The sequence below is a fragment of the Rhinoraja longicauda genome, chromosome 44, assembly GCF_053455715.1.
Source record: "Rhinoraja longicauda isolate Sanriku21f chromosome 44, sRhiLon1.1, whole genome shotgun sequence".
Lineage (NCBI taxonomy): Eukaryota > Metazoa > Chordata > Chondrichthyes > Rajiformes > Arhynchobatidae > Rhinoraja > Rhinoraja longicauda.
The window spans coordinates 2,873,825-2,888,351 of record NC_135996.1 but is presented as its reverse complement, the minus strand read 5'-3'; the positions used below and the strand labels follow the sequence as shown (position 1 = coordinate 2,888,351).

General features: G+C 51.8%; 1 protein-coding gene across 1 annotated transcript in view; it reads right to left on the bottom strand.

Moving 5' to 3' along the window:
• iqgap3 (IQ motif containing GTPase activating protein 3) overlaps positions 1–14,527 on the bottom strand; it is a 135,431-nt gene that overhangs the window by 95,119 nt on the left and 25,785 nt on the right. The window contains exons 9-10 of the mRNA XM_078432052.1: positions 3,174–3,337; positions 671–831 (exon numbers count right to left, since the gene is read on the bottom strand). Coding sequence (XP_078288178.1) covers positions 671–831; positions 3,174–3,337 — 325 coding nt within the window. The remainder of the gene's footprint in view (positions 1–670; positions 832–3,173; positions 3,338–14,527) is intronic.

The window sequence follows — 14,527 nt, the reverse complement described above, 5'->3', positions numbered from 1 at the left end:
GCCATGTTAAATAAAGCCAACCTATTTGTGCTTCCTCTATGCATTATAGTGGCCCCTGGTTCTGGACTCCCCCAACATTGGGAACATTTTTGCTGCATCCAGCTTGTCCAGTCCTTTTATAATTTTATACGTCTCTAAAGATCCCCTCACATCCTTCTAAACTCCAATGAATACAAGCCCAGTCTTTCCAATCTTTCTTCGTATGACAGTCCCGCCATCCCGGGGATTAACCTGGTGAACCTAAGCTGCACTCTCTCAATAGCAAGGATGTCCTTCCTCAAATTAGGTCAGGTGTTAATTGTTAGATTTTTAGATTTAGAGATACAGCACGAAAACAGGCTCTTTGGCCCACCGAGTCCGTGCCGCCCAGCGATCCCCGCACACTAACACTATCCTACACACACTAGGGACAATTTTTACATTTACCCAGTCAATTGACCTACAAACCTGCACTTCTTTGGAGTGTGGGAGGGAACGGAAGATCTCGGAGAAAACCCACGCAGGTCACGGGGAGAACGTACAACCTCCGCACAGATGGCGCCCGTAGTCAGGATGGAACCCGAGTCTCCGGCGCTGCATTCGCTGTAAGGCAGCAACTCTACCGCCGCGCCACCGTGCCGGATAATGAATTATCGAACGCTCCAGGTTGCAGCGGGGGGGCTTTGCTTACCTCTGCACACACTCGTCCTTGACGTCAGTCAGGCCCGTCACCTGGCTGAGCACGCTGCTCCAAAACGCCCCGACGTCCCCTGCCTCCAGGGCTCGGTTTATCAGCGCCACCGCCGAGAGCATCTCCACAGCCACGTACAGCTCCTCCTGAGTCAGCCCGCCCTGCATCAGGACAACACAGCATGGTCAACCTCACACCCGCACAGCCTCCGCACAGTCGGTGTCACAAAGCTGGGGTAACTCAGCGGGACAAGCAGCATCTCTGCAAAGAAGGAATGGGCGACGTTTTGGGTCGAGACCCCGCCCCCCCCCCCCCATGGCATGTTGGCCTTCACAATGAGAGGATTTGAGTATAGGAGCAGGGAGGTTCTGCTGCAGTTGTACAGGGCCTTGGTGAGTCCACACCTGGAGTATTGCGTACAGTTTTGGTCTCCTAATCTGAGGAAAGACATTATTGCCATAGAGGGAGAGAAGGTGAACCAGAGAAGGTTCACCAGATTGATTCCTGGGATGGCAGGACTTTCATATGAAGAAAGACTGGATAGACTCGGCTTGTACTCGCTGGAATTTAGAAGACTGAGGGGGGATCTTATAGAAACTTACAAAATTCTTAAGGGGCTGGAGAGGCTAGATGCAGGAAGATTGTTCCCGATGTTGGGGAAGTCCAGAACCAGGGGTCACAGCTTAAGGATAAGGGGGAAGTCTTTTTGGCCCTTGTGGCTAAAGGGATCAGGGGGTATGGAGAGAAGGCAGGTATGGGATACTGAGTTGGATGATCAGCCATGATCATATTGAATGGCGGTGCGTACAGGCTCAAAGGGCCGAATGGCTTACTCCTGCACCTATTTTCTATGTTTCTAAATTTCTATGCATCTGGAGTATTGAGTACAGTTTTGGTCTCCTAATTTGAGGAAGGACGTCCTTGGGAGAAGCATAGGGGAAGAGAGAAGAATTTTCTTGCCTTCCATCACAGTGAGGGGGTGCCTGGAGGAGTCACTGTGATGGATGTTTGTGTGAAAATTGTGTGTCTTTACTCTGTACTGTTGTGGCTGTGTGGCAAATGATTTTCGTTCAATTCATTTTGAATGACAACAAAGGCATTATATTATTAGTATTGTAATTGAGGCAGTGCAGCATAGGTTCACGAGATTGATCCCTGGGATGGCGGGACTGTCATATGAGGAAAGATTAAAAAGACTAGGCTTGTATTCACTGGAGTTTAGAAGGATGAGAGGGGATCTTACACAGACATATAAAATTATAAAAGGACTGGGCAAGCTAGATGCAGGAAAAGTGTTCCCAATGTTGGGCGAGTCCAGAACCAGGGGCCACAGTCTTAGAATAAAGTGGAGGCCATTTAAAACTGAGGTGAGAAGGGACTTTTTCACCCAGAGAGTTGTGAATTTGTGGAATTCTCTGCCACAGGGGGCTGTGGAGGACAAATCACTGGATGAGAGAGTTAGATAGAGCTCCAGGGGCTAGTGGAGTCAAGGGGTATGGGGAGAAGGCAGGCACGGGTTACATTTGTGGATGATCAGCCATGATCACAATGAATGGTGGTGCGTACAGGCTCGAAGGGCCGAATGGCCTCCTCCTGCACCCATTTTCTATGTTTCTTCAGACATCACAGCATTACATCCCCTTCTTTAGTTTTGTTTTGTTTTACATACAGCGCGGAAACAGGCCCTTTCAGCCCACCGGGTCCGCACCGACCAGCGATCCCCGCACACTAACACTAACCTACACCCACTGGGGACAATTTTTACATTCATCAAGCCAATTAACCTACAAACCTGCACATCTTTGGAGTGTGGGAGGAAACCGAAGATCTCGGAGAAAACCCACGCAGGTCACGGGGAGAACGTGCAAACTCCGTACAGACGGAGCCCGTAGTCGGGATGGAACCCGGGTCCCCGGCGCTGCATTCGCTGTAAGGCAGCAACTCTACCGCTGCGCCACCGTGACCTCCAATACATGTGCCAATTATACGCTCTTGGATCTGAACGTCTGCAGTGTGTTGAAAGACTGGAGCGACTAGGCTTGTATACACTGGAATTTAGAAGGATGAGAGGAGATCTTATCGAAACGTATAAGATTATTAAGGGGTTGGACACGTTAGAGTCAGGAAACATGTTCCCAATGTTGGGGGAGTCCAGAACAAGGGGCCACAGTTTAAGAATAAGGGGTAGGCCATTTAGAACTGAGATGAGGAAAAACGTTTTCAGTCAGAGAGTTGTGAATCTGTGGAATTCTCTGCCTCAGAAGGCAGTGGAGGCCAATTCTCTGAATGCATGCAAGAGAGAGCTAGATGGAGCTCTTAAGGATAGCGGAGTCTGGGGGTATGGGGAGAAGGCAGGAACGGCGTACTGATTGAGAATGATCAGCCATGATCACATTGAATGGCAGTGCGTACAGGCTCGAAGGGCCGAATGGCCTCCTCCTGCACCTATTGTCTGTTGTCTATTGAGCTGGCGGTGAAGGGGAGGCGGAGGGTGCTCGCTCACCTGTGGTTTCTGTCGCTGGAGGGCAGCCAGCTCCCTCTGGTACAGCGCCGCTGCGAATGGGTAGACCTCAGGCAGCTTGGCACTGGGGTCCATCAACTCTTTCGTCGTCTCAGCGGGGACCCCCTTGCATACTGCCGCGTTGATCCTGGCCACGGACTGCATCACTGAGCACAAAGAGACAGTCAGCCTCATAGACAATAGGTGCAGGAGGAGGCCATTCCCGCACACTAACACTATCCTACACCCACTAGGGACAATTTTTTTACATTTACCAAGCTAATTAACCTACAAACCTGCACGTCTTTGGAGTGTGGGAGGAAACCGAAGATCTCGGAGAAAACCCACGCATGTCACGGGGAGAACATACAAACTCCGTACAGACGGCGCCCGTAATCGGGATGGAACCCTTCGGGTGTCCGGTACTGCATTCGCTGAGCCAACGTGACTGCCCAAATAGATATTTACTGTATACACTTACTGTAAAGCGGGGTGCCATTTTGATGATTAGGCCAGATTACCAGCAATCAAAGTAATCATATTTGTTTTTCCTAGTCTTTCCCTTTCTACGTATTAAAAGTTTCTTAGAGATTAGACAATAGACAATCGACAATAGGTGCAGGAGGAGGCCATTCGGCCCTTCGAGCCAGCACCGCCATTCAATGTGATCATGGCTGATCATTCTCAATCAGTACCCCGTTCCTGCCTTCTCCCCATACCCCCTACCTCCGCTATCCTTAAGAGCTCTATCTAGCTCTCTCTTGAATGCATTCAGAGAATTGGCCTCCACTGCCTTCTGAGGCAGAGAATTCCACAGATTCACAACTCTCTGACTGAAAAGATTTTTCTTCATCTCAGTTCTAAATGGCCTACCCCTTATTCTTAAACTGTGGCCCTTGTTCTGGACTCCCCCAACATTGGGAACATGTTTCCTGCCTCTAACGTGTCCAACCCCTTAATATTCTTATACGTTTCGATAAGATTCCTTCTCATCCTTCTCAATTCCAGTGTATACAAGCTTAGTCGCTCCAGTCTTTCAACATATGACAGTCCCGCCATTCCGGGAATTAACCTAGTAAACCTACGCTGCACGCCCTCAATAGCAAGAATATCCTTCCTCAAATTTGGAGACCGAAACTGCACACAGTACTCCAGGTGCGGTCTCACTAGGGCCCTGTACAACTGCAGAAGGACCTCTTTGCTCCTATACTCAACTCCTCTTGTTATGAAGGCCAACATTCCATTGGCTTTCTTCACTGCCTGCTGTACCTGCATGCTTCCTTTCAGTGACTGATGCACTAGGACACCCAGGTCTCGTTGTACGTTCCCTTTTGTTTTTATTTCTCTTATAATTATTACAATTATTTTTATTTATCTTATAATTCATACTGCTTTCTTTATTGGTTTCTTGCCTTCCCTTTTTGCAGAGTTCTTTAGACTTTAGAGATGCAGCAGGGAAACAGGCCCTTCGGCCCATCGAGCCAACATCGACCAGCGATCACCCTGTACACTAGTTCTATCCTACACATCGGGGACAATTTACCATTTAAAAAAATACCGAAGCCACTTAACCTATAAATCTTTGGATGTACAATTATCCTCCAACATTTCCATCACCTCCAAAAGGACTCCACCACTGGCCACATCTTCTCATCCCCTCCACTTTCTGCGTTCCGCAGAGACCGTTCCCTCCGTAATTCCCTGGTCCACTCGTCCCTTCCTACCCAAACCCCCCCATCCCAGGGCACTTTCCCCTGCAACCGCACGAGATGCAACACCCGTCCCTTTACCTCCCCCCTCAACTCCATCCAAGGACCCAAACAGTCTTTTCAGTCTCCTCCAACCTCATCTATTGTATCCGCTGTTCCAGATGTCAACTTCTTTACATCGGCGAGACCAAACGCAGGCTCGGCGATCGTTTCGCTCAACACCTTCGCTCAGTCCGCCTTAACCAACCTGATCTCCCGGTGGCTCAGCACTTTAACTCCCCCTCCCACTCCCAGTCTGACCTTTCTGTCATGGGCCTCCTCCAGTGTCATAGTGAGGCCCACCGCAAATTGGAGGAACAGCATTTCCTATTTCGCTTGGACAGCTTACAGCCCAGTGGTATGAACATTGATTTCTCCAACTTTAGATAGCTCCTCTGTCCATCTCTTTCCCCTCCCCTTCCCAGTTCTCCCACTGTCTTCCTGTCTCCAACTACATTCTTTCGTTGTCCCGCCCCCCTCCCTTGAGATCAGTCTGAAGAAGGGTCTCGACCCGAAACGTCACCCATTCCTTCTCTCCTGAGATGCTGCCTGACCCGCTGAGTTACTCCAGCATTTTGTGAATAAATACCTTTGATTGGTACCAGCATCTGCAGTTATTTTCCTACACGTCTTTGGAGTGTGGGAGGAAACCAGAGCACCCGTTGCAAACACACGCGATCACAGGGAAAACGCACAAACTCCGTACAGGATCGACCCTGGGTCTCTGGCGCTGTAAGGCAGTAACTTTACCGCTGCTCCACCCTGCTGCCCCTCAGAGTACTAAAATGCTCCAATGTTTCTGGTGACTTTATTTGATTTAATGCTGTCATTTATGAATAGTCAGCAATGAAAGAATCTCTTTTCCTTTTGGATATTTGTGCCTTAAAGGAGAATATATTCCTTTGTTTAAAATCCATAAGGGGGAAACAGATAGGGTGAATGCACAGAGTCAAATTCCCAGGGATGGGGAATCAAGAACTGGAGGACATAGGTTTAAGGTGAGTGGGGACAGATTTAATGGGAACCTGATTCCTCAAAGGATGGTGGGTAAATGGAACAAGCTGCCAGAGGTAGCAATTAAGGCAGGTATAATAACAATGTTTAAAAGACATTGAGAATGATCAGCCATGCTCATATTGAATGGTGGTGCTGGCTCGAAGGGCCGAATGGCCTCCTCCTGCACCTATTGTCTATTGTCTATTTGGACAGGTAGACACAAAACAATAGACAATAGACAATAGGTGCAGAAGTAGGCCATTTGAGCCTGTACGCACCGCCATTCAATGTGAGCATGGCTGATCATTCTCAATCAGTGCCCCGTTCCTGCCTTCTCCCCATACTCCCTGACTCCGCTATCCTCAAGAGCTCTATCTAGCTGTCTCTTGAATGCATTCAGAGAATTGGCCTCCACTGCCTTCTGAGGCAGAGAATTCCACAGATTTACAACTCTCTGACTGAAAACGTTTTTCCTCATCTCCGTTCTAAGTGGCCTACCCCTTATTCTTAAACTGTGTGGCCCCTGGTTCTGGACTCCCCCAACATTGGGAACATGTTTCCTGCCTCTAACGTGTCCAACCTCTTAATAACACTGGAGTAACTCAGCGGGTCAGGCAGCATCTCGGGAGAGAAGGAATGGGTGACGTTTCGGGTCGAGACCCTTCTTCAGACTTTTTTTCCTGAACAGGTATATGTGTGGGAAGGAACTGCAGATGCTGGTTTACAGCAACAATAGGACACAAAATGCTGGAGTAACTCAGTGGGACAGGGCGGCATCTCTGGAGAGGAGTCTGAAGATGGGCCTCGACCCGAAACGTCATCCATTCCTTCTCTCCAGAGATGCTGCCCGGAGAAGGGGAAATCGAGGACCAGAGGACACAGGTTCAAGGTGAAAGGGAAAAGATTTAGTAGGAATCTGAGGGGTAACTTTTTCACACAGAGGGTAATGGGTGTTTGGAACAAGCTGGCAGAGGAGGGCGTTGAGGCTGGGACTATCCCAATGTTTAAGAAACAGTTAGACAGGTACATGGATTGGAGGGATATGACCAAGCGCAGGCAGATGGGACTGGTGTGGCTGGGACATGTTGGCCAGTGTGGGCAAGTTGGGCCTGTTTCCACACTGTATCACTCTATGACTCGATGAGATACGATGTTCCCAAAGTGTTGAAACTTTCCTACTCACTGCTCAGATGCACACTGGCGTTTTCGTTGGCCGCGTGAACAGCGACCTGGAGCTCTTCCTTCTCCAGCGGGTCCACCATCCCCAGCTCCTGAGGACAGAACGTAGAAAACCATCAGCATCCTGCAACAGGGAAGAGGGAGCTTATGCAAGACAAGGGAGGCCTGTAGGTTTACTTTAGAGACACAGCACGGAAACAGGCCAGAAGACATAGGTTTAAGGTCAAGAACCTTTGGGGCTGCACGGTGGCACAGCGGTAGAGTTAGACAATAGGTGCAGGAGGAGGCCATTCGGCCCTTCGAGCCTGTACGCACCGCCATTCAATGTGATCATGGCTGATCATTCTCAATCAGTACCCCGTTCCTGCCTTCTCCCCATACCCCCTGACTCCGCTATCCTTAAGAGCTCTATCCAGCTCTCTCTTGAATGCATTCAGAGAATTGTCCTCCACTGCCTTCTGAGTTGGTGCCTTACAGCGAATGCAGCGCCGGAGACCCGGGTTCAATCCCGACTACGGGTGCCGTCTGTACAGAGTTTGTACGTTCTCCCCGTGGGTTTCCTCTGAGATCTTCGGTTTCCTCCCACACTCCAAAGACGTGCAGGTTTGTCGGTTAATTGGCTTGGTAAATATTTTAAAAATTGTCCCTCGTGGCGATAATGTTAATGTGCGGGAATCGCTGGCCGGCGCGGACACAGTGGGCCGATAGGGCCTGTTATCACATCATATCATATATATACAGCCGGAAACAGGCCTTTTCGGCCCACCAAGTCTGTGCCGCCCAGCAATCCCCGTACATTAACACTAACCTACACCCACTAGGGACAATTTTTACATTTTACCCAGCCAATTAACCTACATACCTGTACGTCTTTGGAGTGTGGGAGGAAACCGAAGATCTCGGAGAAAACCCACGCAGGTCATGGGGAGAATGTACAAACTCCTTACAGTGCAGCACCCGTAGTCAGGATCGAACCTGAGTCTCCGGCGCTGCATTCGCTGTAAAGCAGCAACTCTACCGCTGCGCTACTGTTTCCGTGCTGTATCTCTAAACTAAACCAAACCAGAGGACATAGGTTTAAGGAGCAGGTGGAAAGATTTAATAGGAACCGCAGGGGCAACTTTAAAAAAAAACATATTGATATAAACTGCACAAAGGGTGGTAGATATATGGAACGAGCTGTCGGAGGAGGTAGTCGATACAGGTACTATCACAACGATCAAAAAATATTTAGACGGGTGTATGGATAGAAGTCTTCCATCACAGTGAGGAGGTGACTGGAGGAGACTCACTGTGATGGATGTTTCTTTTGTTTTGTTTTGTGTTGGTTTGTGAATGTGTGTGTTATTGCTTATTTATATTGCTCTTATTGTTGGACTGTGGGTAATGGAATTTCGTCCAAAAGACTTGTTTTTGTTTTGGATGACAATAAATGCGATTCTGATTCTGATTCTGAGGTTTAGGGGGATATGGGGCAAATGCAGGCAGGTGGGACTTGTGTAGATGTGTGCAAGTCAGGCCGAAGGGCCCGTTTCCATACTGTATGACTCTAGGCCCTGCGGCCCACTGAGTCCATGCCGTTCACACTAGTGTGCAGGGAGGAACGGCAGATGCTGGTTTAAACCAAAGACAGGCACAAAAAGCTGGCGTAACTGAAGAAGGGGTCTCGACCCAAAACGTCACCTATTCCTTTTCTCCAGAGAAGCTGCCTGACCCGCTGAGTTACTCCAGCTTTTTGTGTCTGTCTTCAATTCACACGAGTTCTATGTTATCGCCCCTATGGAAGGACCGTTCAGAAGAGGCCTGGTAACAGAAGGGAAGAAGCTGCCCCTGAATCAGGTGGTGCTTGGTGTTAAGCTTGAGACCCTCTGCCAGACGGGAGCAGGGAGTAGAAAGAATGACCGGGGTGCGACAAGGCTTCGATTATGTTGCTATTCTGAGGCAGGGTAACGTGTAGATGGAGTCAATAGTGGGATTCTGGTTGACAACTCTCTGTGGATTCTTGCAGTCTTTGGTGGCACAGCGGTAGAGTTGCTGCCTTACAGTGCTTGCAGCGCCAGAGACTCAGGTTCCATCCCATCTTGTACGTTCTCCCCGTGACCTGCGGGGGTTTTCTCCGAGATCTTCGGTTTCCTCCCGCACTCCAAAGACGTGCACGTTTGCAGGTTAATTGGCTTGGAGAATGTAAAAATTGTTCCTAGTGTGTGTAGGATAGTGTTAGTGTGCGGGGATCACTGGTCGGCGCGGACCCGGTGGGCCGAAAGGGCCTGTTTCCGCGCGGTACCTCTAAACTAAACTAAACGGCAACGAGCTGCAGCTCACAATCAGGTGTATTAAATGCATTTTCGAGCTACGATATTTTGGATTTACGATGCGTTTATGGGAACATAACCCCATTGTAAGTAGAGGAGCATCTGCAGTGGCAATTTACAGAAACCAATTAACCTGTGAAGGTATTTATTCACAAAATGCTGGAGTAACTCAGCAGGTCAGGCAGCATCTCAGGAGAGAAGGAATGGGTGACGTCTCGGGTCGAGACCCTTCTTCAGACTGATGTCAGGGGGGCGGGACAAAGGAAGGATATATTAATTAACCTGTGAACGTCTTTTCAATGCGGGATGGAACTGGAGCAAACCCACGCAGTCACAGGGAGAACCTGAAAACTCCACACAGACAGCCTCCAGGGTCAGAAGGCAACCTGGGAACCTGGGTCTCTGGTGCTGATAACTTACCCACTGCACCATTGTGCTGTCCTTATGAATGTTTGGGAGAAACCCCACGCTGGTCACGAGGAGAACGTGCAAACTCCGTACAGGCAGCACCCGTGGTCAGGATCGAACCCGGGTCTCTGGCACTGTGCAGCAGCAACTCCACCGCTACGCCACTGTGCACAGCGTCAGCTTAGGCCAGCATAACCACCGGTAAATAAAGCAAAACTTTGTTTGAAGTTGAGGCAGAGGTTGGGGTTATGTTTCTCTCCATCTACCCCATTTAAAAAAAGTAGAGACTGCGAGAGGCAAAACAAAAATAACTTTTCATTCATGCCAAATTAAGAGATTGGCAGTGCAAAAAACCCAGCAAAGCTCTGAGTAGCCTACTCATATCCCACTGCTGACGTACGCTTTTGGGCAGCACGGTGGCACAGCGGTAGAGTTGCCGCCTTACAGCGAATGCAGCGCCGGAGAGACGGGTCCAATCCCGACTACGGGCGCCGTCTGTACGGAGATTGTACGTTCTCCCCGTGACCTGCGTGGGTTTCTTCCCACGCTCCAAAGACGTGCAGGTTTGCAGGTTCATTGGCTTGGTATAAATGTAAAAACATCGTCCCTAGTGGGTGTAGGATAGAGTTAGTGTGCGTGGGCGGACACGGTGGGCCGAAAGGGCCTGTTTCCGCGCTGTATCTCTAAACTAAACATACTGTCAACCTGCAAATGACAAAAAAAACAAGAGACTGCAGATGCTGGAATCTGATGAAAACAAACAAACCCCTGGAGGAACCCAACGAGTCAGGCGGTGATCTGTCGAAGGCCAATATGCCAAAAGCCTTTTCAATCTACCTGAGATAGCCTATATATAAGAAAAGAACTGCAGATGCTGGTACAAATCGAAGGTATTTATTCACAAAATGCTGGAGTAACTCAGCAGGTCAGGCAGCATCCCGGGAGAGAAGGAATGGGTGACGTTTCGGGTCGAGAACCTTCTTCAGACTGATGTCAGGGGGGTGGGACAAAGGAAGGATATAGGTGGAGACAGGAAGATAGAGGGGGATCTGGGAAGGAGGAGGGGAAGAGAGGGACAGAGAAACTATCTAAAGTTGGAGAAGTCGATGTTGATACCGCTGGGCTGCAAGCTGCCCAGGCGAAATATGAGGTGCTGTTCCTCCAATTTCCGGTGGGCCTCACTATGGCACTGGAGGAGGCCCATGACAGAAAGGTCAGACTGGGAATGGGAGGGGGAGTTGAAGTGCTCGGCCACCGGGAGATCAGGTTGGTTAACGCCGATGTAAATAAGTTGACATCTAGAGCAGCGGATGCAATAGATGAGGTTGGAGGAGGTGCAGGTGAACCTTTGTCTCACCTGGAAAGACTGTTTGGGTCCTTGGATGGAGTTGAGGGGGGAGGTAAAGGACAGGTGTTGCATCTCGTGCGGTTGCAGGGGAAAGTGCCCGGGGATGGGGTGGTTTGGGTAGGAAGGGACGAGTGGACCAGGGAGTTACGGAGGGAACGGTCTCTGCGGAACGCAGAGAGGGGAGGGGATGGGAAGATATGGCCAGTGGTGGGGTCCCGTTGTAGGTGACAGAAATGTTGGCGGATAATTTGTTGGATCCGCTGGCTGGTGGGGTGGAAGGTGAGAACGAGGGCGATTCTGTCCTTATTACGAGTGGGGGGAGGGGGAGCAAGAGCGGAGCTGCGGGGTGTAGAAGAGACCCTAGTGAGAGCCTCATCTATAATGGAAGAGGGGAAGCCCCGTTTCCTGAAGAACGTGGACATCTCTGAAGCCCTAGTGTGAAACACCTCATCCTGGGCGTTTCACACCTTTTCCACGCTGTATCCATGTTGGCACGGTGGCGCAGCGGTAGAGTTGCTGCCTTACAGCAAATGCAGCGCCGGAGACCCGGGTTCCATCCCAACTACGGGTGCTGTCTGTACGGAGTTTGCACGTTCTCCCCGTGACCTGTGTGGGTTTTCTCCGAGATCTTCGGTTTCCTCCCACACTCTAAAGACGTGCAGGTTTGTAGGTTGATTGGCTGGGCAAATGTAAAAATTGTTCCTAGTCTGTGTAGGATAGTGTTAGTGTGCGGGGATCGCTGGTCGGCGCGGACCCGGTGGGCCGAAAGGGCCTGTTTCCGCGCTGTATCTCTAAACTAAACTAAACAATACGCCAAAGAGCCAGTCACACAAACATCATGACTACAAGAGTGGGACACATATCCTCTGGCGAATGAATCACTGCCTGTTGCCCCAAAGCCTTTCCGAACCTTTACAAAACCACAAGACACGAGTATCAAAGAACACTCTCTATTTGCCTGGGAAACTGAAGCAGGGAATCTTCATGCTTGCTAACATTTTACGTCGGGTGGGAAAATGAGGACGGTCGATGCTGTCAGCCGACTGATATATTGTTTCCCTTGAGGGGAAATTCTTTGCACAAATTAAGAGGAAACACAACTGGCCTTTGTGCGTGTTTCTGTGTCAGGCCTGGCCGGAATCAAGGCTGGCACTGGAGGAATTCCGTCTCACCATTAAGAGAAAAGTAAGAAAGGCAATATAAGAGTGGGCGGTGCGGACACAGAAACACACAGTGGAGTTGCTGCCTCACAGCGCCAGAGACCCGGATTCCATCCTGACTACCGATGCTGTCTGTACGGAGTTTGCACCTTCTCCCTGTGACTGTGTTGCTTTTGTTTCTCCAGTTGCTTTGGTTTCCTCCCACACTCGAAAGAGCTAGAGGTTTGTAGGTTAATCGTGTAAAAAGGTGTAGTGCTAGTGTGTGGGGATCGCTGGTCGGCGCGGACTCGGTGGGCCGAAGGGCCTGTTTCCACGCAGTATCTCTAAACTAAACTAAACCAAAGGGCAGCACAGTGGCAAAAGCGGTTGAGCCGCTAGTTTGCAGGTCCGCCCACTAGTGTGGAGTTTGCACGCTCTCCCTGACCGCTTGGGGTTTCTCCGGGTGCTCTGGTTCTCTCTCACATCCCAAAGACATGCAGGTTGGCAGGTTAATTGATCACTGTGTGTAATGAGGGGTAGAATCTAAAGCAGAGGAAGGATGGGGGCACCCTTTAGGAGGGAGGGGGAACCTTTAGGGGGGGAAGGGAACATGTGGGGGGGGGCAGAACCTTTGGGGGGGAACACTTGGGGTGGGGGGGAAGATCCCTTGGGGGGGCGGGGAGCCCTTGGGGGGGGGGGAGCTCTTGGGGGGGGAGGAGCTCTTGGGGGGGGAGGAGCTCTTGGGGGGGGGGAGCTCTTGGGGGGGGGGGGAGCTCTTGGGGGGGGAAGCCCTTGGGGGGGGAAGCCCTTGGGGGGAAGCCCTTGGGGGGGGGGGAGCCCTTGGGGGGGGGGGAGCCCTTGGGGGGGGGGAGCCCTTGGGTGTGGGGGGGAGCCCTTGGGGAGGGGGGGGAGCCCTTGGGTGGGGGGAGAGCCCTTGGGGGGGGGGAGCCCTTGGGGGGGGGGAGCCCTTGGGGGGGGGGAGCCCTTGGGGGGGGGGGGAGCCCTTGGGGGGGGGAGCCCTTGGGGGGGGGGAGCCCTTGGGGGGGGGGAGCCTTTGGGGGGGGGGGGGAACCCTTGGGGGGGGGGGAGCCCTTGGGGGGGGGGGGAGCCCTTGGGGGGGGGGGGGAGCCCTTGGGGGGTGGGGGGAGCCCTTGGGGGGGGGGGGAGCCCTTGGGGGGGGGGAGCCCTTGGGGGGGGGGGGGGGAGCCCTGGGGGGGGGGGAGCCCTTGGGGGGGGGGAGCCCTTGGGGGGGGGGGAGCCCTTGGGGGGGGGGGAGCCCTTGGGGGGGTGGGAGCCCTTGGGGGGGGGGAGCCCTTGGGGGGGGGGGGAGCCCTTGGGGGGGGGGGAGCCCTTGGGGGGGGGGAGCCCTTGGGGGGGGGGGAGCCCTTGGGGGGGGGGGAGCCCTTGGGGGGGGAGCCCTTGGGGGGGGGAGCCCTTGGGGGGGGGGTGGAGCCCTTGGGGGGGGGGGTGGAGCCCTTGGGGGGGGGGGAGCCCTTGGGGGGGGGGAGCCCTTGGGGGGGGGGAGCCCTTGGGGGGGGGGGGAGCCCTTGGGGGGGGGGGAGCCCTTGGGGGGGGGAGCCCTTGGGAGGGAGGAGCCCTTGGGGGGGGGGCGACCTTTAAGAGGGGGGCGACCTTTAGGAGGGGGGCAACATTACTCGAGGATTGTACTTGTGTTTGGCAATAATCTTACTGATCTGTATGTAAAAAAACAATTTCACTGTACAGATGCCCCTGTTACGTTCCGATAAACCCATCATAAATCGAAAATACCGTAAGTCGAAAATGCATTTAATACACCTAACCTACTGAACATCATGGCCACCTAACACACCTAACATCATAGCCACCTAACATGGAAACATAGAAAATAGGTGCAGGAGGAGGCCATTCGGCCCTTCGATCCAGCATCGCCATTCATTGTGATCATGGCTGATCATTCACAATCAGTAACCCGTGCCTGCCTTCTCCCCACATCCCTTGATTCCGCTAGCCCCCAGAGCTCTATCTAACTCTCTCTTAAATTCATCCAGTGATTTGGCCTCCACTGCCCTCTGTGGCAGAGAATCCCACACATTCACAACTCTCTGGGTGAAAAAGTTCCTTCTCACCTCAGTTTTAAATGGCCTCCCCTTTATTCTAAGACTGTGGCCCCTGGTTCTGGACTCGCCCAACATTCGGAACATTTTTCCTGCACCTAACCTACTGAACATCACAGCCACCTAACCTA